This window comes from Triturus cristatus, chromosome 5_1 (assembly GCF_964204655.1).
Source record: "Triturus cristatus chromosome 5_1, aTriCri1.1, whole genome shotgun sequence".
Classification (NCBI taxonomy): Eukaryota; Metazoa; Chordata; class Amphibia; order Caudata; family Salamandridae; genus Triturus; species Triturus cristatus.
The window spans coordinates 678,499,577-678,524,274 of NC_140587.1; the positions used below are offsets into that span (position 1 = coordinate 678,499,577).

General features: G+C 45.6%; 1 protein-coding gene across 7 annotated transcripts in view; it reads left to right on the plus strand.

Annotated features, from left to right (window-relative positions):
- PCMTD1 (protein-L-isoaspartate (D-aspartate) O-methyltransferase domain containing 1) overlaps positions 1-24,698 on the plus strand; it is a 327,051-nt gene that overhangs the window by 143,111 nt on the left and 159,242 nt on the right. For all 7 annotated transcript variants that reach the window (XM_085605644.1, XM_085605645.1, XM_085605641.1 and 4 more), the window contains one exon: positions 2,451-2,553. In XM_085605644.1, coding sequence (XP_085461770.1) covers positions 2,451-2,553 — 103 coding nt within the window. The remainder of the gene's footprint in view (positions 1-2,450; positions 2,554-24,698) is intronic.

The window sequence follows — 24,698 nt, forward strand, 5'->3', positions numbered from 1 at the left end:
CTTCATGTAAATTAACCTGGTGATACTCAACAGACATTTCTAGTACACTAAATACAAGCCTGCCTACCTACCATAGTTGCTAACATTTCCGATATGTTCGGAAGAGGTTGTCTGCCACCCAAATATTCCTGTTTAAGTCACATAATTTAATACAGAGTTAAATCTTGCCTTCCTTCTTTGCTGCCATTACCACAGGCCCCCGACTATTCAGATGCTTCAGTAGGCTCAATTATTTCTTGGTGTAATAATGTGTGCTACTCTTTGCTTACTGAGTCCCTTGTCATAACTGGAACATTTCTCACTTTGTGGACTGCTGGTTTACCAACTTTCTTTCTTATAATTCTGTGAGAAAATCATTTCAATAAGCCAAGCTCCTCAATAAATACTCTGGGATACCTTACCATTAGATCACTCTCATGGCTATCTGTTACTTCCTTGGTTTCCATTCTTTCTGTTACAATCACTGGTTCTTCAGCCTTTAGATTTATAATAATAATCAACTCTTTCTAACTCGCCACCCTAACCAGTCCAATCCATAATTGGTTACATACACCCGCCCATTCACAGCTTCGCCCTTGAACGTCGCCATCAACCTCATTCCCAAGATTTCTAGTTGCTTCCCAGCATGCCATACAGCTTTCATATCTGATCTATTAAATGGCGGATCACTTCTCCCTGACCACTTCTTCTCATATCTTTTCTTTGACAGCAGTGTATATAAACTTCCCCAGTCTACCAATATTCTTGTAGCAGTATCATCTATAAATCTATCACAATACGGTTTATCTCTGATTTCACCTTATGTGTTACTGACACAATCGTATTTTCCTCACTATTATCTTCTACTTCATTCTCAGACTTTTCCTCTACAGTCGAAATTACTTTTTGTAATTTTTCGCAGACATCATGAATTTCTTAAGTCAACTTCCTACATCATTTTAGTTATACATTTTTGTCTTAGATACTTTCGAAAAATGTCCTCTCCTTCCACAGTTTCTATGTATTATTTTCCTGGTTGCGCACACATTGTGCCGGGAGTAATGAGCCCTGGAGCTCCACCACGGAAACATTTAATCTCCCTAATAATGTTAACCCTTCGTTTTGTAATCCTGTCATTTTTGACCTTTCAAAGTTCAGTTGTTTTTATCCTTTCTTACTGATGACGACACCTTCCACCTTATCCACCATAACTCCCTTTCTATCAGGAGCATCATCCATTTCCTTTAACCCAATCAAGGTATGTTCCAGCTGTTGGCTATTTGAATAGCTTCTTCCAAGTTATGTTCTTCGTGCGGATAATGCTCAATAAGATAATTATCCTTAATCAGTGAAACTCAATGGTATGATTCTCTGTCAGAACGTAGTCATTCTTCATGTGACGTGAAACGAAGAAAAACTCGCCAATGTCCAAAAGGATACGTAGAGTATTACCTTTCCCCTCTACCTCTTGTAATCCAGAGGTGGAGATGCCACATTTGTCTGTCCACTGCACAGACTACACCTCATCATTTACTCAGTTTATTCTTGAAATAAGTGTTTAATAATGATACACCTCTAGCTCAACATCTTCCGCACCTCCTCCTCCCGCTCTCCCAACCAACTGGCACTCCACATTCCATCATGATGTTACTGTAACAGTTGCATTCCCTTTGCATTGTCATCAACACAGCTCTACAGTATGTTGCTCATAAAGAAACAAGGATGCACTGAGTCCCTGTGTGGACAGGCCATGGAGCGCTGACAGGCTGAGAGCCTTCACCAGGCTGCCTCCATTGCATCTAAAACCTGGAGGCTGGGAAATGGCAAGGGTTACTTATTCAACTTACAAGTGGGAGCTTTAGCACCAGATGAATCCGACCCTAGAGATGTTGATCTTTTGACACTGTAGCACATTGTAAGTATGTGACCTTTGCTTCCAGGATGAGGCTAGGACCCTGCGATTATATATTATTATGCAGTATTGTCACCCTCAGATATACCCCGTAGCAAACTGTTTACAATAACCCTCGTTATTATTAGCACATGATTATGATTCAATTGTATTCTTAAGTTAGTAAATGGTATCTTGTGAGAGAAGCCAGAAGGCTGTTTTGCTACTTAGTTTAAACACATATTTATACCATTGTCATACTCTGAGAAAGCTTTCAAATGTTATTTTTGATTCTGGATAGTTAGAGCAAACTTATTGAACTATTCATTATAACTTCTTACAAATGGTCTGTTTGGCCTACCTTCATTAATTTAAATGGAGCTCATGTGTCAATCAATTCAATATTTTAGTTGTTTAATTGGTTGTAAATCTGGCAATTAGATATGCATAATGTTTGTAAAAATGAGTTTGTATATGTTTTGTGGTTTCTTTAACACCGGTGCAAAAAACTCAGAAGACAATGTGCACTACATGTTTCTGTCTAGATCTCTAAATGTGAGTTATTCTATCTTCACTCCAGGTCCTTTTGGCATAAATCATGGTATTGAACTTCATTCAGATGTAGTGGAGTATGCGAAGGAGAAGCTAGAGAGTTTCATCAAAAATAGCGATAGCTTTGACAAGTAAGTACATTCCATATTAATATGAAAAGTAAGTAAATATCGTGAACATTTATAAAATAGAGATTATTAAATTGTTTGCTAGTAAAATGTCACAGAAAATTCAGAAAACATAATATACTCCTGGCTAGCAATAAACTTGTGCACGTTTTAAAGTTCAAGAATATAAATATGATCACATATATGCAATGTATATATTTAGTAACTTGTAAAATGCCACAATACCAAACCAATCATCAGTCCGTTGTTTCACCTCTAACTCAATTAAATCAGAAATTGGCTGTCTGCATACACTGATGAATATGATTTAAGCAATTTCCGAACAGGTACAGTATAGCTAGATCTCAATGGAGAGTATGGTCTAGTATGAAAGCACAAGAGCAAATTTCTCACCTGCATGGTTTCTGTTCTGTTGCAGGCATTATTTTGTTTGTTGGTGTACTTAAGTTTCTAATGGATACTCCTTCCTGCAGATTCCCTATGTGGACTCCAGCCGGTTCCAAGACGGGATCCATTTTTAGTTGTTGTTGTAGTACTTCCTCCCTAGCGCTGGGTGGTGCTGCTCAACTCCACTATGGCTCCATGATGTTATACAAAGTGTCACAGGTGCCGGTGATGTCAGTTTCTTTATTTCCATGCTCTAACTGATATATATCTTACACAGTGTAACGCCTTGACCTCGGTCCAGGCAGCACTCTCCCCGGCAGCTCCGCCAGTCTGACTCTCGCCAGCAGTCCTCAGGAGCAGAGTTCGAGCCTCGTGCCCGACTCTGCCTCAGGTTTTGTTTGTGTGCTTGTGGAGTCTCGCTAATTGCCTCAGTTCTGTGTGCGTGTATTTTGCCATATTGCCTGTTATTTTCTTTTCAGGTTTCAGCTTGTGTGCTCCGCTTCTGGCAGCGCCATCGCGCTTCCAGCTTTTCGGCGCTCCTGCTCCTCCTCATAGCCCCGCCCCCTGTCCAGCCCCACTCCCACCTCTACTCCCGCCCCCTCCCCTACATAACGGCGATGCGGATGCGTGCAGCAGATGCACGCAGCGGGCGCACCACGGGCGCGCCCAAGGCAAGCCCGTCTGCGCCCGTCCGCGACCCATCCGCGACGAGCGCCAGAAACCCTGGTTTTCCTGGTCCTCACCCCTACAACTCGGCCAGCCTCCACGCGCTCAACCCCGGCCGCCTCGTCGACTGCGCACCAGCCGCACCCAATAACACCCAGGGACAGTTCTCGTGCTGACACTGCTGTAGATCTTTCACCGTCGACAACGCCAACAGCCACCGAAGGACCACCTACGGGATGACCCACTGAAACCCTGAACTGCTCCCTTCTCAATGTGCGCTCCCTCCACCGACACGCCGTAGAAATCTGGGACCTATTTGACACCCTCGCGCCCGACGTCGCATTCCTCACGGAAACCTGGACCAACGCCACCTCTGGCCCCCACATCGCCACAGCTATCCCTGACAGTTACAAGATCCAGAGAAAGGACCGCTCACACCGCCCGGGTGGAGGACTCGCCATCGCTCACAAGACACCCCTCTGACTCTTCACCTCCAGCTCGAGCGACCCACACTCCAACACTGAACACCTCCACTTCTAGATCCAGACGAGCCCCAGGACCACGCTACGCGGTACACTCATCTACAGACCGCCAGGACATAACGCCCAGCCCACAACCGCCATCGCCGAGCTTGCCGCACCCCACGCCATCACCTCCACTGACTACGTCCTGCTCGGAGACCTGAACTTCCACCTCGAGAACAGCCAGGACCCCGACTCCACCGTTCTCCTCGAGAACCTCGCCAACCTGGCACTGAAACAGCTCGTCTGCACTCCCACCCACAGAGCAGGGCACACCCTCAACCCCATCTTCACGAAAGGATCAAACATCCATTTCAGCCACAACACCCAGCCCTCCTGGACTGACCATCATTGCGTCCACTTCACCTTCAACACCACCACCGCGCCCAAACCCACCCCGCAGACGGAACTGGAGTAAAGTCACCGAGGAACACCTGAAAACCACCCTCCTCCAAATCCCCCTCCAGGCCACCACCGACACCAACTCCGCAGCCAGGGAATTCCACCACTGGGTCGCATGCTGCGCCGACAAGCTGGTACCTCTCCGACAGACTGCCAAACAATGTCCGCCCAAGGTCGCCTGGTTCACCTCCGAACTCCAAGAAGCCAGACGCACCTGCTGGCGTCTTGAAAAAACCTGGCGGAACCAGAAGACCACTGAAGCACATAACAACCACAAGATCACCATGAAGGTCTACCACCAGCGTATAAGGGACACCAAAAGAACTTTCATCAGTGATAAGGTCAAGACTAACGAATCCAACACGAAGGAGCTATTCAAAGTCATTCAGCAGTTTGCTAACCCCTCCTGCGCAGCCACTGACATTGACATTGCACCCTCCCAGGAACTCTGCGACAAACTCAGCTCCTACTTCCACCTGAAGATCAAGGCCCTCTACGACAATTTCAGCGAGCCGGCAGAAGACAGCACCACACCGCCCACCACCGCAGAGAAACCGACCATCACCACGATTTATTTGTTTTGCATTTTTCACATAATTTGAACACTGTTGCCAGATATTGAGTCGTGCATTAGGATTAAAATAACCCTGCTCTAATTAAAGCTAGCATTTCCAGAGTGTTTCTCAAAGTAAGCATTAACAATTTGAACTAACTGTTGTCGATAATAAATATCTAAACTAAATTAGTAATCTTTCATAAAGACCTCCCTAAACCATATTTCAGACCCTATCTAAAAACTAAGGACATCATTCAGAGTTTTGCAAAGCGGGGTCGTCACTGTAAATTAATAATGCTTTGGCTCTACTAGATTCCTCCTTCCTCTATCCCACTTTAAAGCAGGCAATATTCCATGTATGCACCAGTAGACCCACAGTTGCCTGCTCCAGCGTGAACCTCTGACCTGATGGCCCATCCATCACTAGATCACTAAGTCATAGTAATGGGTGTCCCGCCCTATTAAGAGCGGGCAACCAACACTAATCTAACTGCCCAGGTCCCAGGCAAAGAAATCAAATAATGATTCTAATTATGCTTTGTAAGTTAGTAGTTTGAACTCAATCTTTGACGAGAAGGTGCAACAACATGATTCTGCTTCACTTGCAAAGGTCAGTGTCTTAAGTGGAGCCACAGTGCTTGCAGCTCCACTGAGCGCACAGTGATCACAGAGATCCTTGCTTACCTGGCCTAATATGGCAAACGATCTCTGCCAGGAGAGTTGAGGCCGTGGCACCATGGTGCAGTGATTGACAGGGTCTGAATGACACATTAAGTCCTCAACTGAAATTCACGTCATCTATGTGCCCTACCTGCTGTTGTTTTTACTCCACTGTTATATATTCATTTTATATGTGATGACCTCTGCTGCCCATATTGCTCGTTCCTCACTATACAAATTCTTACAACAAATAGTTTGGAGCCTCCAACTGACTATTCTGCTCGTGGTTGGGGTGTCTTGGCCCATTGAAGTGGTTGAAGGATCTCGTTATGCAGTTGCCTGGGTGAGTGCTTCCTAGAGGTTCAAGCTCTTTTACTTTACTGGGTGACTTCCTCTGCCTGTCCATCTCAGTGAGTTAGTGCTATGACTGACAAAATTTGGTGAAATATAGTGTGTCAGCACTTTAGGGGGTATGTAAACTGCCAGCCTTCTCAATTCTGTCTGCATTACTACAGTCTTTTACACAACAAAGCGTAAGATCTTTTAGCATCTCTGCATAAGCGGTTTTAATAAATTTAATACAAAATAAGAGAAATTTAGAAAGCAGCAGGTTTTTTGTTGTTTAGCAAAACATAAGGCATGCTGCCTTTCTTTGCCCATTAAACCCTATTAAGCATCAGAGACGACTGTAATTCAGTGTGAGATTGCTTGCATGCTGTATGTAAGTGTAGGTGACTGAACCTGGTTTTGAATGATACCGGAAGAATAATTTATCAAATTAGTTTTCACCTGTCAGAAATATTCACTTTTTACACCAAACATCATTCCTTTAACTGCAGCAATTTCCCTCTAAATTACTTTGAATGTTCCCCTGCTTCTTGCTTGGATTTTTAATTCCAAATATTTATAATTTCCTTGTTTATGTCATAATGAACTACAATGCAAGTTTTTATATAACCAGGTTTTTCCTTCCATGGCCTGAACTTACAAATGCCTCTTTAAAAAAGATGTCACAAATATGTATGCCACCTTGATAACCCGATCACTGAAACATGAACACGGCCTCTTTGTTCCACAGAGAACCTTGTGTTATGGGACTTCATCCCTCGCGGCCAAGTTTACTTTACACTTTAGTCAAAAGCAGCATTTGTTTAAATGAGACGTGGGTAATTGTGGTGGGCTTGTGTTACGTTTACCATGCATAACCTTATTTAGCCAATTTATTTTTTGGAATTCAATAGGGCAGTTTCTATGTTCTAACTGGTGAAGTCATACTTGAAAACGAGCTTACCCCTTCAGTTTAATAAGTTTTTTTCCAAAGACTGTGCTTTGAAAGAACTAAAGATTATACAATTCATGTTTCAGGACTATTTCCCTTTTGTTTCTAACATGTTCTTGGCATGAGGAGCAATGTGCAGCTCTACATGCCAAGAACAGATGCATACTGGGTAAGTAGCATTTTCCTTTTTCAACATATAAGAATTAGTGTTTTCAATAATAGATACCATGTTATTATTAGATCTCACATGAGACAGCTCATGCTCTTATGAGACATTTTGTTACCTTACAGTGGGTTTAGAGTTCACCTGTTCGTTACCATTGTTGACTTTATGATCACTTTCATTTCCTTTCTTCTCTTTGTCAGCATGTGCTGGCTTCACCTCCTCTTCATGTGTTTCTCTCTCCCCTGGCGCATGTCCCAATTACTTGTATGCTTCCACTGCTCGCGCTCTCAGAGCTTCTTCTTTCTTTTAGTTGAAGCACTGAATAAGAGTGCATGGTTTGCAGGTCATCTCCTTAATGTGATTTCCCCGCTCTGTCGCTTTGTATTACCATGTGGTTCTTTCCTTCTCCGTGCTGTTGCTTGCTTTTACCCGCTGTGTGTGTTGTTGTTTGCCACCACCCACCCTCCATTGTGCTCCATGTTGTTACTTGCCCCCACCCACTGTTGGTGTGTGCAGTGTTGTTTCATAAGTCCCCTACTCCGTTTTTAGGTCTCGCCTACGCAGCGCGCAAGCGTTGCTTAGGAGATGACCTCTTGGAATCGCTCTGTACTTTCTTGAAAACTTGTGCATGTTTTGCACTGTTTCCAATGAGTACTCGTGCATGCAGAGCGTTTGCCTTGCGGGAGCGAGCAGCTGCGCCATCTGTGTGCAATTATCGCGCCTGCCGACGCCCGCTCCCGCAAGGCAAACGCTCTGCATGCACGAGTACTCTTTCTCTTTCCCGGCCGCGGGGCCGCGCTTGTCTTTCAGCGCTTGTCTTGTTTTTATTGCTAGAGATTTTCAGTAAAGAAGCTCACTCATAATTGTGTCATCAGTCTCCTCAGAATCCTCATTTGTCACCTCACTCTGATTCACAGTTGCCCTATAGTACTGAAAAGTACAACTGTTCTCATCGAACTGTGCCTTTGAACATGTTTATCAACTCCTTAGAAATAAGCATTGCCCTGCATGCACAAGCAGCTATGCTCCATTTGCCTACTAGATGGCGCTCTGGAGCTGAAGATGGACCTCACCCAGCCTCTCTCGCTCTCTGTTGCTGTATTGTTGCTATAATCCAATGCAGTGAGACGGAGGCTGGCTCTGGCTCCGCTTGTGAAGGTTTGATGATCTATTGATAACGTAATGCCACTGCAACTGCTGCAGGCCAAGTGCATCCCCTGGCATGAAGCAGCACCAGCTCCGCGGTGTTCGCCCGTTCTTAGTACATTGTGTTCTTCTGGTCTGCGTTAAAGAAAGGTCCATGGGAACCTTTTCTCAGTCGAGCTGTCTTCTGTTCGGGGGCGCCGCATCCTTCATATGGATTTATGCAGAGCAGCTGTAGGGGAGAGACTTCTCGTGCGTTCAGAAATAATGCATTGTAATGCAGTATGGATCGAAGCGACTTCATTAGTGATGCTACATCTCTTGCCGAATTATTGATTTATTTCATTTCTATAGCATTATCATCAATACAGGCATTATAAAATATGAAGGTGTCCGCCTCTTACCTGTGACTTACAACCACACAGCAAAGTGTTTTTATGCCTCACAGCATTTTGTGAAACAGTGACCAACAATCCACCCTATACTTAACAAGCATTGGCATAGCCACTAGGTCTTGCCTTTGGGAACTTATAAGTGTTTAGCCATGCAACAGTTGATGTTGTTGCACCAAGGATATTGTGCTGGATAACTAAAAACGTATAAGGTCCCAAAGGCGAGACCTATTGGCTATGCCAATGCTTTTGTTGCTTGCCCCCACTCTCCTACTCCTTGTTTTTGCTTGCTCCCACCCACCTTCCCATCCTGTTCATTGTTGTTGCTTAACCCCACCCACTCTCTTGTCCTGCTCCTTGTTGTTGCTTGACCCCAATTCTGCTCCTTGTTTTTGCTTGACCCCACCCACCCTCCTGCTCCTTTTTGTTGCTTGACCGCTCCTTGTTGTTGCTTGCTGAAACCAACCCACCCTCTTGCCTTGCTCCTTGTTGTTGCTTGCCCCTACTCACTCTCCCATCCCACTCCTTGTTGTTTTTTTCCCTCCCTCCCTCCCCTCCTTTGTGCTCCATGATGCTTGGCCCCTGACCCGCGTTGTTGCTTGCTCACATCACACATTAATGCTTGCACCGTACCTTGTTGCTACTTGAATTAATACATTTATTGCGAGATTTATTAAAATCATTGCAACTCTTCATCCAAAACGATTGTGATTTAACTTCGCATAACACTCCATACAGCCAATGCCTCTTGTATGTGGGACACATCGGCTTTGCCAATGCTTGTCTTTTCATAATAGTATTGTATTAAAACAGCCTTCAGAAAGTTGCTACAGTTGTATATCATAAAGTTACAACACATATTGGTTTGAAATTATACTTACCACAATGGAACAGGATTGTAGAGAATGTTTGTAGAAATTTCATAGTAATAACTCCTCTGATACATTACCACGTTTTTTGTTGTGTTTTCTGTTTCTTATATCCGAAGCGAATATATATCCTCATCCTTTTTTACAAATTATGAAGATTGATAACTTTTTCTCTATGTTTCAGCCCTGGCATTTCATGATGTAAAATATCAATCCAACCATTGGGGGGGGTATACTAAACGCATGCCTGTAGAAATAGATCAATGAAGGATCGCAGAAAGTGTCTTTCCGATCCAGCCTGAGTTCAGACCATCACGGTTGAGCAAGCTGTAACTTTAATTCAGGCATGCTAAAGTGGGGCTATTTGTAGCTGGAGAGTTCCTTGTCTTTTGTAGCAAGAGATCTTTTTCCCTGGCTGCATTCAATTCTGTTCAGGACTTCACATGAGTTTCCTTTATGGTGATAAAACAATCAATCTGGTAACCTAGAATTTTTCTATGCCCAAGATTCTGCAATAAACCTAAGGTGTCCCAGTGCTGACCATGGTGGTATCTGCTTGGACTATCCTGGTTAACCACTTCTGAGGGTTTGATAGCATTTGTTGTGATTACACCACATGTAAACTAAGTTCAATAGGCTGATCAGGTGAGGGCTATGGAGATACTTCTCATGACGTTAAATAAGCAAAGCTGCATGTCTTTGTGCTACATTGGCTGACTTAACCTAGAATGTGTCCTTTCTAAAGTGGGAACCACCCTCTAGGCACCCCAAAGACAGTCCTTTAAGTTCAAGGCACTGCGAATCTTTATTTTTTTTTATAGATGCCTAACATTCTAGGAGAGGGAGTATGCCTTATTAAGGTCTCTTGGCAGGTTTCTCCTATTTTTGCAGTAGTGTAGCCTCTAGGGTTAATGAGAACAGACTCCACGTGAAAGTTAAACTTTTCACTGGATTTCCCCTTGAAAACCCAAAGGGCATGCTTTATTTTTCTCTTTTAGTAAAAGGAACAGACAAGGTTGGATGCACATACTAAATCTCAGTTTCTTTTGTTTTCTTATCTATTTTTACTTTTGTGGATTGATATATATATATGGGCATGGCCCAAACCGGCATTTGAGTAGTGTAAAAATCAGTGAGTCACAACTGGAAAATGTAGGAAGGTGGATATCTGACTATGGTTACCCCCAAATTTTTGCCTAGTGTCTAGCTGGTTTTTCGACTTAGTTGGCCTGAGATCCTGCCATTCAGGCTCTCAGGCTATCTGCTCTCTCTGTAAAATGGACTCCATGTACCCTAGGTACATACCCAATTGGTTGGATCACCCTGTCAGCCCCTGTACCAGTGTACACTAGGTACCCAGGGCATTGGTGTACCCAAGGCCTGCCAGGGGCTGAGGCATGTATTATGCCACCCCAGGCTTGGCCTAACAATTTGACACAACTGGCTGATCACTCAGCTGGGGTAAGTTGGTGTAATCACCTCTTACTTAGGTGTAGTATACCTATACCTAACCTTAAATGGGACACCTGGTAACCTATAAGTCACTCCTATGGCAGGCCTTAACAATCCTGAAGGCAGAGTGCTTGGTTCCATGTGAGATGGTGCTCTGGCATGAGCTGAGCCTGTCTGCAGTGGTCGGAACAACTTCCTTCTACTGTTTCCAGATATCGTCATACCATATACTCTTAAGTGCATTATGAACCTCGCGGTTAAATGCTATCTTTGGTTTGGCTTTATCAAAACATGTCGAGTAAGGTGTCATACGAATTGGAATACTAACCCCTCGCCAATTCTGGCGACGGGGTTAGCATTCCACCCTTCTAGAGGGACACGACATGTACAGTGCCTGAAACCCGGGTAAAATCAGACATAGCCTCAGCTCCACAAAATGGATGCTGCCACCACAGACACAAGTCTGCCCTCCTGCTGCTGGGAGTCCTTCCAGCTTGGGAGGTGTGGACAAAGGGTTTCCTGCCAGGGGAGGTGCGTGCACCACCCCAGACAGGATTTTGTGTATTGGTCAGGTAGGGCTTGAAAGAAACCAGACATGCCTGTGGCTCACAAGGAGCCTCGGTGCATATGCCAGTTCAAACCGGTCCTGGGGCACACCAGTCCCGGGCCTGGGGCGAGCTGGACAAAGGATTGGGGGTGTAACCACCCCCCTTCCTGGTCCCACCCATAGGGAGGGACCTAGCAGGTAGTCCGGCCCCTAGAATCCGCTTAAAGGTAGGAGCTGTGTCCTAAGACTTCAGACATCCTGGAATCAACTTAACACTAAGAAGAAGACGGGAACTTCGACGCTCTGCTGCACAGAGGACTGAAGCCAATCTCCCCTGTGGTCAGGGAGTGACCACCTTGCTAACGCAAGCACCATCCAGCGAATCAACGTCTGCTTTGCCGCCGCCTCCCGCCGGAGCCCGAGCCCAGAGACTGACAAGACCTGGACCTCCAGACCTCTCACCGCCCGATCCACAGTCCCTGAAAAGAGGAGACCCGTGGAGGCACCGAGACACGTGGAGCCAGCCATCTTGGAAAGACTACGACAAGCTGACAAGTGCAACAACCGAGGCTCCCTCCAAGTTGTGCTTTGGGATCTGAGAAGCCCAACACCCGAGCAGCATCTGCACCAAAGGTGAGCCCTCCAGCATCTCCACGATCTGCGTGGGGCCCTTCTGCATTTTGCCACTCGACGCGCCTAACCGGTTGCTGGCCCGCTGGCTAGTAGCCATCTTGGCGACGAACTTTACGACATACACCGCTGGTCTGGTTGCTCCAGACTGGCCCTTGCTCCCCTCCAAAGGAGCAGTCCTTCTGACCTTGCTGGTCAGAACCATCAGCTTATTTCATCTCCTACAACAATTGCTTTTGCCAAGGCTTGTTTGCTTCGATCAAGTCGCCGACACCGCCGACAGCGAGAGCCTGCGTGGGACAGCTCGTGAACCGACTCCTGGGCGTCGTCGACCTCCAGGGACCACGTGGCTGCAGAGACAAGCTACACCTTTCTTCCTGTTTGCACCCGACATTGCCTGGTACCCACCTGGTGCCACGCTGGTCACTGGCTAGTGACTGTGAACACTGTCCCCTCTGCTTACAGGTCTTCAACATCTCCGATCCACTCTTGGATCCACTGCATCTCTCCCGGACCGACCGCCTGCAGCATCTTTGTCTTCAAGCTCCACGGAACAGATAGAAGAAACCCAACGCACTTCGAGGCCTATGCACCCGCTTCCTGTGGGTGAGGTAAAGCTGGCACACCTGTGCCCAAGTGTAGTATTACATCTCTAGTGCCTGTGTTCCAAATCTTGAGTTCCTAGTCCATCCGGAAGATCCTCCTTGCAGTAACTTTGTACTTTTTACGCACCCATTGAAACCTATGGGAGCACGCGTGTGACTATTTGCTCTGCACACGCCACCCGTGGACCTCCTGGTCACTAACTGAAGTTAGCTCCTTGTAGGCCCAGCGATTCTAGAGGCCCTAGGCCTTTTCCCTTTTCTGTTCGTGGTACTTATACCACTATTTTAGTATATGGTTCGAGTGGCCACCAGGGCCTATCCATATAAAGTGCAACTTCTGTGTATTCTACTGTAATCTTGTTTGACGATTTGTGCTCCTGTGCTCATAAAGAGACTAGGGGTTACTTTGAGAAATAAATACATATATATTTTGAATATATATCTGTGTGGTGTCCTTTCATTGGTATAAAAGGAGGTTGCATTTGGTAAAACAGCTGGCTTAACACGCTTCACGAGTTTAGCCTCAAAGACTGCTTAGCCTACGCTACCACTAGGGCAGCTGGTCCGAAAAGGTTGACTTACAACCACACCATAAGGGTTGCTTGGCATGGTACAAGGTGATCACTTTAACTAGTGAGCATCATATACCAGGCCAACTTCTCACAGAAAAAGTTTACAATAAAAGCAATGGAAATTGGCTTCCTGGTATTACAGTACATTAAGATAATGGGGAGTATTAACAGAGTATAAACAATATTTACAGTTTTGTCCAAGGATAATATCTATAGTGTTGGGAGGAGCAGGGAGTCTCGGAGTGGTGCATTGAGGTAGTTCCTGAAAAGTATGTTATTTTACGGGTCTCCAGGAATGACTATCGTAAAATTAGGGTAAGCAGCAGTAGATAGGATGGGAGAGGTTTAAGATGTCTTATGCAGAAAAAAGGTGCAAAGGTGTTAGAAAAGGGGGTCTCCAGTTAGCAGGGGTTTGCACCTTTGTCCAAATAGGGACCCTTCTTCCTAGTCAGGATAAGGGAGTTACACTCCTAAAATAACGCCTGCTCATCCCCTTGGTAGCTTGGCACGAGCAGTCAGGATTATCTTAGAGGCAGTGTGTAAAGCATTTGCACATAATCCACAGTAATACAGTGTAAGCACTACAAAAGGACACCACACCAGTTTAGAAAAATAGCCAATATTTTTATATACTTTAAGACAAGACCAAAAACGATACAAATCCACAATATTGTACCTAAAAATCTACAGTTGTCAAAATAAGCTTTAAAAACAGTTCTTTGATGTCGATTGCTCCTTTCGGGGCTATCACGGCGTCGTGAGCAAACTAATCCAAACAGTTCTGGCTGACCGCGGCATCGCGGGCCAGCTGCATTGTCGGGAAGACCCGCAAACAGTACCTTTTAGAAATGCAGGGCGCCAGCGACCTCTTTGTTGTGTTTCAGAAAACACGGCATCCGTTCCGGAGGTCGGTGCAGGAGTCGTCGGTGCCCTCGAAGTCACACACGTTGCAGGTCGATCTCCTCTGTGTTGGGATCAGTAGCACTGGCGTCGGCAGGCTTCATGTGCTGCTGCCCGAAGTGCAGCGGTGCGGCTTGCGGCACCCCCAGGTCGCGGTGCGAGCAGCGGCTCGGTGGCGGCGTTGGATGGCATCGTTGGTGAGACCAGGGCTGCGGTGCGAGATGAAGGCGGTGCTCGTCACGGTGCTGGCAGGTCACGGTGCAAGCAGCGTCGTTGCTGAAGCGCTGTCATCGGCTGACAAACTGGAGTTGATGCCGTCGGTAGGCGAAGGCTGTGGCGCGGGATGAGGGCGGTGCATCGTGTAACTTTACGAGCAGTGCCCTTGTACCACGGTGCAAGCAGCGGCGTCGATTTCGGCATGGAGCGGCGTCGGGAATACCAAGGCGTCGTCGTGTAGCGAGGCAGTGTAGAGTGCAGTGCCCACAGGTCGCGGAGCGAGCAACGGCTCGGTGGAGGCATCAGCAGGTGTCGTCGGTGAGACCAAGGTCGTGGTGCGGCGTTGCGACGGTGCCCTCTGTGGTGCCAAGGCGTCGTCGTGAAGTGAGGCAGTGCGGAGTGCAGTGTTCACAGGTCACGGTGCGAGCAGCGGCTCGGTGGCGGCATCAGGAGGCGTCGTTGGTGAGGCCAAGGTCGCGGCGTTGTGGCAGTGCCCTCTACGGGGCCGTGGCGACACGGAGTCGGCAGCGGCGTCCTAGATGTCGTCGAGTTGCTTTTCCTCTGTTGCAGCACAAAACACACAGTCCCCAGTGCTGCGGGCAGAGGAGCTTGAAGTCTTTGCTGTTCCTGAGACCTCTTGAACAGGGGGCAAGCTCTACCTCAAGCCCTTGGAGAAACTTACAAAGCAGAGTGCAGAAAGTTCAGTCCAGTCCTTTCACTGCCCAAGACAGAAGCAACCACTGCAGGCCAACACAGCAAAGCACATAGCAAAGTGGTAGCTCCTCCTCACAACTTCTCCAGCTCTTCTTCTTGGCTGTCTTCTTGATCCAAAAGAGTTCTAAAGTTCAGGGGTTAGGGCCCCAATATTTATATCCCAAAATCCTTTGATCTCTTAGGCAGAGAGTGTCGGTGCCCAGCTGGGACCAGTTCTGCCTTCTCTGGTGTGATGTTCTGGCAGGAGGTGGAGACGGCATTGTCAGAGGCAGACCAGGCCCTTTGAGGAGCAAGGAAATCTCTTTCTCCTTCCCCCTCGCAGCCCAGGTCTATTCAGCCCTTTCCTGACCCTATCTAGACTATCTGGAGCCACTCCTGCTTCCCAGCCTTCTGTCATCCAAAACCCAGACAGGCAATCCACATTCCAGCAGAGGCGCACAGGATGACTGAGCAAGAAAATACCTACTTTCTAAAAGTGATATTTTCAAACGCAGAACGTAAAAATCACCTTCACTAAAAGATGCATCTTTAGATTCTGAGTTCAGACATACTAAACTTTATTTTTCCCACCTAGTTCCCAGGGTCATTTATGTTTATAAGATGTTATAAACAAACTTCCCATTCTGTCCTATGAGGAACAGGTAGGCTTGCAATAGTGAAAAACTAAATGGGCTGTAATTCACTATCAGGACATGCCACATACACCAGGGCATGTCCTACCTTTCACATAAACTGCACCCTGCCCACAGTGGTACCTTAGGCCTACGTTAGGGGTTACTGACATGTAAAAAAGGGACGGTTTAGGGCCTGGCAAGTGGGTGCACTCGCTAAGTCGACATGGCAGTTACCAACTTTGTGAAGACTCTGCAATGGCAGGTCTGAGTTACCTTTTTAGGGCTACTCATGTGGGTGGCACAATCAGTGCTGCAGGCCCACTAGTAGCATTTGATTTACAGGCCCTGGCACACTTAGGGCACTCTACTAGGGACCAACAAGTAAATCAAATACCCAATCCTGGAAACACCAATCCATAACACAATTTACCACAGGAGCACTTGCACTTTACCACTGAGCAGCAGTGAGAAAAGTGCGCAGAAACTCTACGCCAGCAAAAACAGAGTCAAAACCGGGAAGGTAGAAAGCAAAAACTCAGGGGAAACATGCCAAAAGATGCCATGTCTAACAAAAGGTCTTTCAGAATGATGTTTTTTTTAAATACTGGGAAATTTGATAAGTATGAAAGGCAAGAAGAATAAGCATTCCGTGTGTCTCTGAAGCTCCAAATCCACCTGTATAGTTGGCTACTCATTTCACTCTACATTGGCTATTTGTCTCTAGTAATGTATGGCTTTGTGGCAAATTCCAATAAATGTTGTTAGGCTTCTTTTTGCATAGTGAAAGGAGTGACTCCTACAGTCAGATGTTCTCTGTCTATGGTCGATATGGTTCATGGATACTGCCACTAAGAATATCCATTGATGTTATGCAGCATCATCATGCAATTATTTTCTGATGGGTTCTCTGCAGGCACTGGCATTTTTCTTTCTGTTTTGCATTTTGGCTACTTTGTGTCATTGTACATCCACCTGGTTAGGCATCTCTCTCTGACACCATGTGTACAGTATCTCTTTCTTCTTTTCCACACACCCTTTCAGGGGCAGTGATGGATATTTATCTAGTAAGGGTGTAGAAGCAATAGCCAAGCCAATAGAGATTAATTATTGTTCTCAGATTGTCTACAGCTACCTTTAAGTGCCATAAAAATGTAAGACCTCTAATGAAAGCATAAGATAGCTTTACAACCTAACTGAGCCTATCTGTGCATCCTGTCACCTCTGATTCTATACTTCAAGCAATTGAGCATTGCATTTGTTGACACAGACGCAATCAGTATGGAGGAGATTGTAGTTGAAGCAATTGGTTTCAGTGAGTGAAAATAGTGGTACATACAAGATATTTTACTTGCAGGTCAGAGCTGTCAGCTTGCATGGACATTTGGTAGAGATCAAGCTGTTCAAGATGGGAACATTTCACAGGTCAGTCTCAAAGCAATGTTTGTGTCCTTTGCACTAGCTGCTATGTAATTTTATATCTTGGACAGTTTATGTATCATAATGTTAAGCGAGTCCTAAGCCCTGGAAAAACGAAACTGTTTCTAAGAAAGCTAAAGCTTAGCATATGAAATCTTGGTAAGAATCTCCATTCCATTAGTGCTCTTCCGCACCAGCATTGGTCCACTTTGAGTCTTCTGTCAAGGTACTGAGGATTGTAACTAGAAATTGTCATGAGTTCCTTTTATGTTCATCTAATACTGTTTACAAGTGTGGGAGATAATCTGTTTTTGTTTGGTAAGGATCATAATAGAATTTGAGACTTTTTGAAATGCTCACTCCTGACCATAAATCAGCACAGTCATCTTAATTATATTAATTGTTTCCTCATTTTTGTGTGCCATCTTTTGGAACGTTTGTTAATGCAGCACAGTATTCACATTGACTGCAACATTGATTAGGTGGTTCGTATGCTCCAAACATTGCTCGTTAAGGCTTATTACTGGTCTACTCTAATTTACATGTGCATTACTCTGCAGGCCCATGTAACAGTGTACTATTGCCTTGAATTGCAGATACTTGTACTCATTACTGAGAACCATCTGTCTCTGGGAAAACAGTTTGGAAAGTACTTCATAACTGAGTTCGTAGTTCACAGGTTGCACTGGATTTGGTAGCTCGTTCTCTTCTCCAGAAGCGCCAATACATGGATCCTTATGCTCTATGACTCAGGTGACTGTACGGTCCTGTTCGAGTTCACCGCCATTGGCGAGACCCTTTTTTCCTCAACACAAAGTCACCATCTGAATATTATATTTGACATGAAGTCCAACTTGTCCTTTGTAGGCACAGAAGGACTTTTCCATCTGCTAATTCTCATAAAAGTATACCACTCTTTGAAATTAACCACTGATTTGAGCTGGCTCCAGTACTGTCTCATTAGGACTGTAACATTACGTTGTACATAACCCTAAAAAAAATCTTACAGTCTTCGTAGTACAAAACTGGGCCGTAGGTAGAGCCCTTAATTTGAAAAAATATAACAATGTTAAGCATGCACTTTCAACACTCCACTGTCTTTCGGTGGCATCTAAGTTCAAGGTTCTGTGTACCATGCACAAGGCTCTCTAGAACAGAGTCCATGGTTACCTTTGAATGAATACGGCACCTGAATTATGCTCTTACCTGGATACTTTGGTTGACCCAGACTCAGTCCTTTTACGATAACATTTTAGCTGGCTAAAATATGGCACTGAGAGAGCCCTTCTCATACAAGGCTCCATGATATTGAGTATTTTCATCTGTTTCATGAGAGCCCAACTAATCTATTGTTCACATAGAAAGATGCAGAAAACTGACCGTTTCAAGGAAGCATTGAATTGAGTTGTAACAGTGTGATTTTGTGGCATAGTAGAATCAAGTGACTGGACATTAAATACAGACAGTACCTATAAGAAATTGGGTTAATAGTTGCCAAGGATTGGAGTCCTGATAGGTAATAACCCTACAACCTCAACTTTACTTGGGAACTAAGCACCTCATTTTAGCACTTGAGTCTTCAATGGTAACGAAGCAGAGCAATCCAAGACCTACTCAGGGGAGGTTGCATGGGAAAGCACCCCCAGTCCACTAGTGCGTAGAAACATCATTCAGTAAATCATTTTCCAGTCAGTGATGTTTCCTTTAAAAAGGAAAAGTATTTTATTACACATACACACCATTGAATAATACTCATTAATTTACAAATATACACAATTATCAGATAGATAGAATACCTTTGGTGACACTCGCATACCAATTGGCACCCCAGCAAACATAAATCAGAGAATCTCCCCCCCCACACCTCCTACCAGATTCCACATCAAAATATAAGGCGGGGGGGGGTGTAATATTATCGATAAGCCAGGCCTACTGGCTTTGTCAGTGTGTCACCACATTAGTGAAAACAGAAACATGTTATAGACCACCATTGCAATCAGTAGGGATGGTACCAATATTTAGTAGGATTCATTAGTACACTATAACATAAAACCTTGCATTTTCAATCACCACATTGTCCATAACGCATTTGATTAAATAAAGTGTCTTATAGTCTTATTTCTACCTTTACACTATGCCTACTGCAGCTTTAGGACCAACCAGCAGGAATCCTTGCACTCCAGATCCTATGTACAGAAATACCGGCTCCAGGAGTCCTTGAAACAACCCACAATTTCTCCCACGGGCAGCAATATAGCCCCTTGGGAGACATAGGTCTGCTCTTGGGATACAATTTCTCAGCTGTTGCTGCACTCTTTGCAGCCCCTAGACAGTATTTAAAGTTTGGTGGTGCACCTGTTCGCTACTGGGGCACGACAAAAGGACCTTTATGCAAATGCAAGGGCTTATGTGGTGCTCCAGTGCCCAACACCTTAAATATTAGATGAGCAACTTCCTGGTTATTTGCTGCTTCACACTGCTTTTTTCATTTCCTTGTTAGGATGCCAAGTGCCACTGCCCATAGTTGGGGCAAAATGTGTGTGCTTTTGGGGGGGATGGGAGTCTCAAGGGCTCCCACAGCACTTGCCAGCACCCCGCACATACCACACTGTGCAATGCACGAGCACAGGTAGAGGAGGAGGCACAATGCATCATGCCAGGGGCTCTGGCCTCCCAGAAAATAGTGGTTGTGCTTGCTGGCTTTGTCTTCTGTCCCGGGTATGTGTTCCCCGGGACTATTCTAATTGCACCAGACCCCTGGGAATGGGATCCCTGGGGTCAAGGGTTGCTTGGGGGAAGCATACCCCACCCCCTAAATCATAAAAAGGAGGCTGCGTCCGGCCATGGTCCACCCTGGGAATATTTGGTTGTGGCGACATGCTACTCGCTCCATTCCCTGCTCTGTCCCCTGAGGGGGGAGGGATGGTGGGGGGGGGGGGGCAGGGGGGAGGGCACACTTCTCTGGACAATTTTTCCCGCCCTGTAGGACCGATTTCTACATTTTTAGTTGGTCTCTTTTAGGTCCTGGTGACCAGCGTTAGCCACCATGGGCATTCTCTTCAGGCCTCCCAGCCTCTAAAACTTGCTTTTTGTTGAACTGCTTAGTGTTTCTGCCTACTAGCCATACCTATCCTCTGTCTGGTCTCCTGCTGCTTTCTCATGCTTGGGGGGCATCTTCTATAACCCCTCGACAGCCAACAAGCAGTTCACTCTCCCTGCCAAACTCTCCATGTCCCACAGCCTCATGACTACTTAAAATGCTCAGACATGGCAGCTTCAGCTAAAGTGTCTTCACAAGTTTCTTGAGCAAGTTTTTTTTTTTAACCCTTTCGCTGCCAGGCCTTTTCCCCCTCCTGTGCCAAGCCTTTTTTTGGCTATTTGGGGTAGTGCGCGCTTAGGCCCCTGTAACTTTTTGACCACATTAGGTATCCACGCCAAATTTGCGTCCTTTTCTTCCAACATCATGGGGATTCTAAAGGTAGTCAGGGTTTGTGGATTCCCCTGGAGGGGTCACAGAAATGAGCCAAAATACAGCAACATTTTGTTTTTTTCCGGAAAAACTGGAAAAATGGGCTGCAAATGAAACCATCTGGGTTTTTCCCTGCAAATGTTATCAAAAAAGGGTTTGTGGGGTTGAAATCACCATTTTCCCAGCTTTTCGGGGATACCAGACTTTTGTCAGAAACCCAACATTTTTTACACAGTTTTGGCATTTTTCTGGGACATAGCCTATTTTTGCTATTTTTTGTGCTTTTGACCTCCTTCCAGTTAATGGCAGAAATGGGTACAAAAGCAATAATGGATCCTGGAAAGCTATACATTTTCGAAAAATAGACAAAATTATGAATTCAGCAAGGGGTCATTTGTGTAGATACATCAAGGTTTTTTTATAGAAACAAACAGTTAAATATAGGATAAATTGAAAATTAGTTGAAAAAAACAGCCTTTTGTGTCAACGTTTTCACCTGTAACTTCTTCTAATTTTGACAGCTCTTTGAAAGCAATATATCGTTGCATCCGCTGGACATTACTGGTTGTGGGGATATATAGGACTTGTAGGTTCACCAAGAACCCGACGAGCCCAGAGCCAAAAACTGAGCAGCAACTTGCAATGTTGTTTTATTATGTACCGGGTATATAGTAATTATTCTGTAAAAATGTGTACATGGAAAAATCGGTATGAAAGACACCTATGTATTTCTGAAATGGGAACAAAATATAGAGTTTAGAAACAGTAGATATTTGCACATTTCTGAATTTGGGAATACTCATACTAGCATGAGAATTATCAGTCATTTTTTAGAATGACTTATTTTTTACACAAAGTCTTTCATTTGGAAGGCAGAAATGCATCGAAAGTCAATAGATAATAACAGTTCCTTTACAAATCTGAATTACCCTAAGTCTCCCGATATACATGGTACCTCACTTGTGTGGGTAGGCATAGTGCCCGCGACGGGAAATGGCGCAAAACGCAACGTGGTCACAACTCAATTTCGCAGTGAAAATGTTCCCTTTTTTGGCAAAGTGCTTAGCTCTAGTTTTTGAACCCTAGCTCTGCGGGCACCTTGGGAAACCTAGCAAACCTATACATTTTTGAAAACTAGACACCCAGGGGAATCCAGGATGGGGTGACTTGACTGCCTCCCACCAGGGTCTGTTACCCAGAATCCCTTGCAAACCTAAAAAATGGTTAAAAAAAACACATTTTACTCACATTTCTGTCGTGGAAAGTTACGGAATCTGCGTGGATCCACACATTTCCACCCACCCCGCGTCCCCCAAAGTCTTACGAGAAAAACGGTACCTCACTTGTGTGGGTCGGCCTAGTGCCCGCGACAGGAAACGGCGCAAAACGCAACGTGGTCACACCTCAATTTCGCAATGAAAAATGACCCTTTTTTGGCAAAATGACTAGCTATAGTTTTTGAACCCTAGCTCTGCGGGCACCTTGGGAAACCTAGCAAACCTATACATTTTTGAAAACTAGACACCCAGGGGAATCCAGGATGGGGTGACTTGACTGCCTCCCACCCGGGTCTGTTACCCAGAATCCCTTGCAAACCTAAAAATGGTATAAAAAAACACATTTTCCCCATATTTCTGTTGTGGAAAGTTCCGGAATCTGCGTGGATCCACAAATTTCCACCCACCCTGCGTTCCCCAAAGTCTTACGAGAAAAACGGTACCTCACTTGTGTGGGTTGGCCTAGTGCCCGCGACAGGAAACGGCGCAAAACGCAACATGGTCACACCTCAATTTCGCAATGAAAAATGACCCTTTTTTGGCAAAATGACTAGCTGTAGTTTTTGAACCCTAGCTCTGCGGGCACCTTAGGAAACCTAGCAAACCTATACATTTTTGAAAACTAGACACCCAGGGGAATCCAGGATGGGGTGACTTGACTGCCTCCCACCAGGGTCTGTTACCCAGAATCCCTTGCAAACCTAAAAAATTGTCCAAAAAAAACACATTTTCCCCACATTTGTGTCGTGGAAAGTTCCGGAATCTGCGTGGATCCACAAATTTCCACCCACCCCGCGTTCCCCAAAGTCTTACGAGAAAAACGGTACCTCACTTGTGTGGGTCGGCCTAGTGCCCGCGACAGGAAACGGCGCAAAACGCAACGCGGTCACACCTCAATTTCGCAATGAAAAATGACCCTTTTTTGGCAAAATGACTAGCTGTAGTTTTTGAACCCTAGCTCTGCGGGCACATTGGGAAACCTAGCAAACCTATATATTAACCTATATATTTTTGAAAACTAGACACCCAGGGGAATCCAGGATGGGGTGACTTGACTGCCTCCCACCAGGGTCTGTTACCCAGAATCCCTTGCAAACCTAAAAAATTGTCAAAAAAAACACATTTTCCCCATATTTCTGTCGTGGAAAGTTCCGGAATCTGCGTGGATCCACAAATTTCCACCCACCCCGCGTTCCCCAAAGTCTTACGAGAAAAACGGTACCTCACTTGTGTGGGTCGGACTAGTGCCCGCGACAGGAAACGGCGCAAAACGCAACGTGGTCACACCTTAATTTCGCAATGAAAAATGACCCTTTTTTGGCAAAATGACTAGCTGTAGTTTTTGAACCCTAGCTCTGCGGGCACCTTAGGAAACCTAGCAAACCTATACATTTTTGAAAACTAGACACCCAGGGGAATCCAGGATGGGGTGACTTGACTGCCTCCCACCAGGGTCTGTTACCCAGAATCCCTTGCAAACCTAAAAAATTGTCAAAAAAAACACATTTTCCCCACATTTGTGTCGTGGAAAGTTCCGGAATCTGCGTGGATCCACAAATTTCCACCCACCCCGCGTTTCCCAAAGTCTTACGAGAAAAACGGTACCTCACCTGTGTGGGTCGGCCTAGTGCCCGCGACAGGAAACGGCACAAAACATAGTGAGGTAACATCAAAATTGCCTATCTCAAAACCACCTGGTTTTGCAAGGGGGGTCACTTGTGTTTTTGGCCCGGCGCTCGGCGGGCATCTAGGGAAACCTACCAAACCCATACATTTCTGAAAACTAGACACCCGGGGGCTTCCAGGGAGGTATGGCTTGCGTGGATCCCCCAACGTTTCCTTACCCAGAATCCCCTGCAAACCTCAATTTTAGCCGAAAAAATCACTTTTTTCACACATTTTTGTGTGGGAAAGTTGTGGCATCACCGGGCTCACTCAAATTTCCCACCTCCCAGCGTTCCCCTGGGTCTCCCGGTAAAAATGGTGCCTCACTTGTGTGGGAGGCCCATGTACCCTCGACATGCAAGGGCCCAAAACGTAGTGAGGTGACATCAAAATTGCCTATCTCACAACCACCTGGTTTTGCAAGGGGGGTCACCTGGGTTTTTGGCCCGGTGCTCGACGGCCATCTAGGGAAACCTACCAAACCCATACATTTCTAAAAACTAGACACCCGGGGGCTTCCAGGGAGGTATGGCTTGCGTGGATCCCCCAACGTTTCCTTGCCCAGAATCCCCTGCAAACCTCCATTTTAGCCGAAAAAATCACTTTTTTCACACATTTTTGTGTGGGAAAGTTGTGGCATCACCGGGCTCACTCAAATTTCCCACCTCCCAGCGTTCCCCTGGGTCTCCCGGAAAAAATGGTGCCTCACTTGTGTGGGAGGCCCATGTACCCTCGACATGCAAGGGCCCAAAACGTAGTGAGGTGACATCAAAATTGCCTATCACAAAACCACCTGGTTTTGCAAGGGGGGTCACCTGGGTTTTTGGCCCGGTGCTCGGCGGCCATCTAGGGAAACCTACCAAACCCATACATTTCTAAAAACTAGACACCCGGGGGCTTCCAGGGAGGTATGGCTTGCATGGATCCCCCAACGTTTCCTTACCCAGAATCCCCTGCAAACCTCAATTTTAGCCGAAAAAATCACTTTTTTCACACATTTTTGTGTGGGAAAGTTGTGGCATCACCGGGC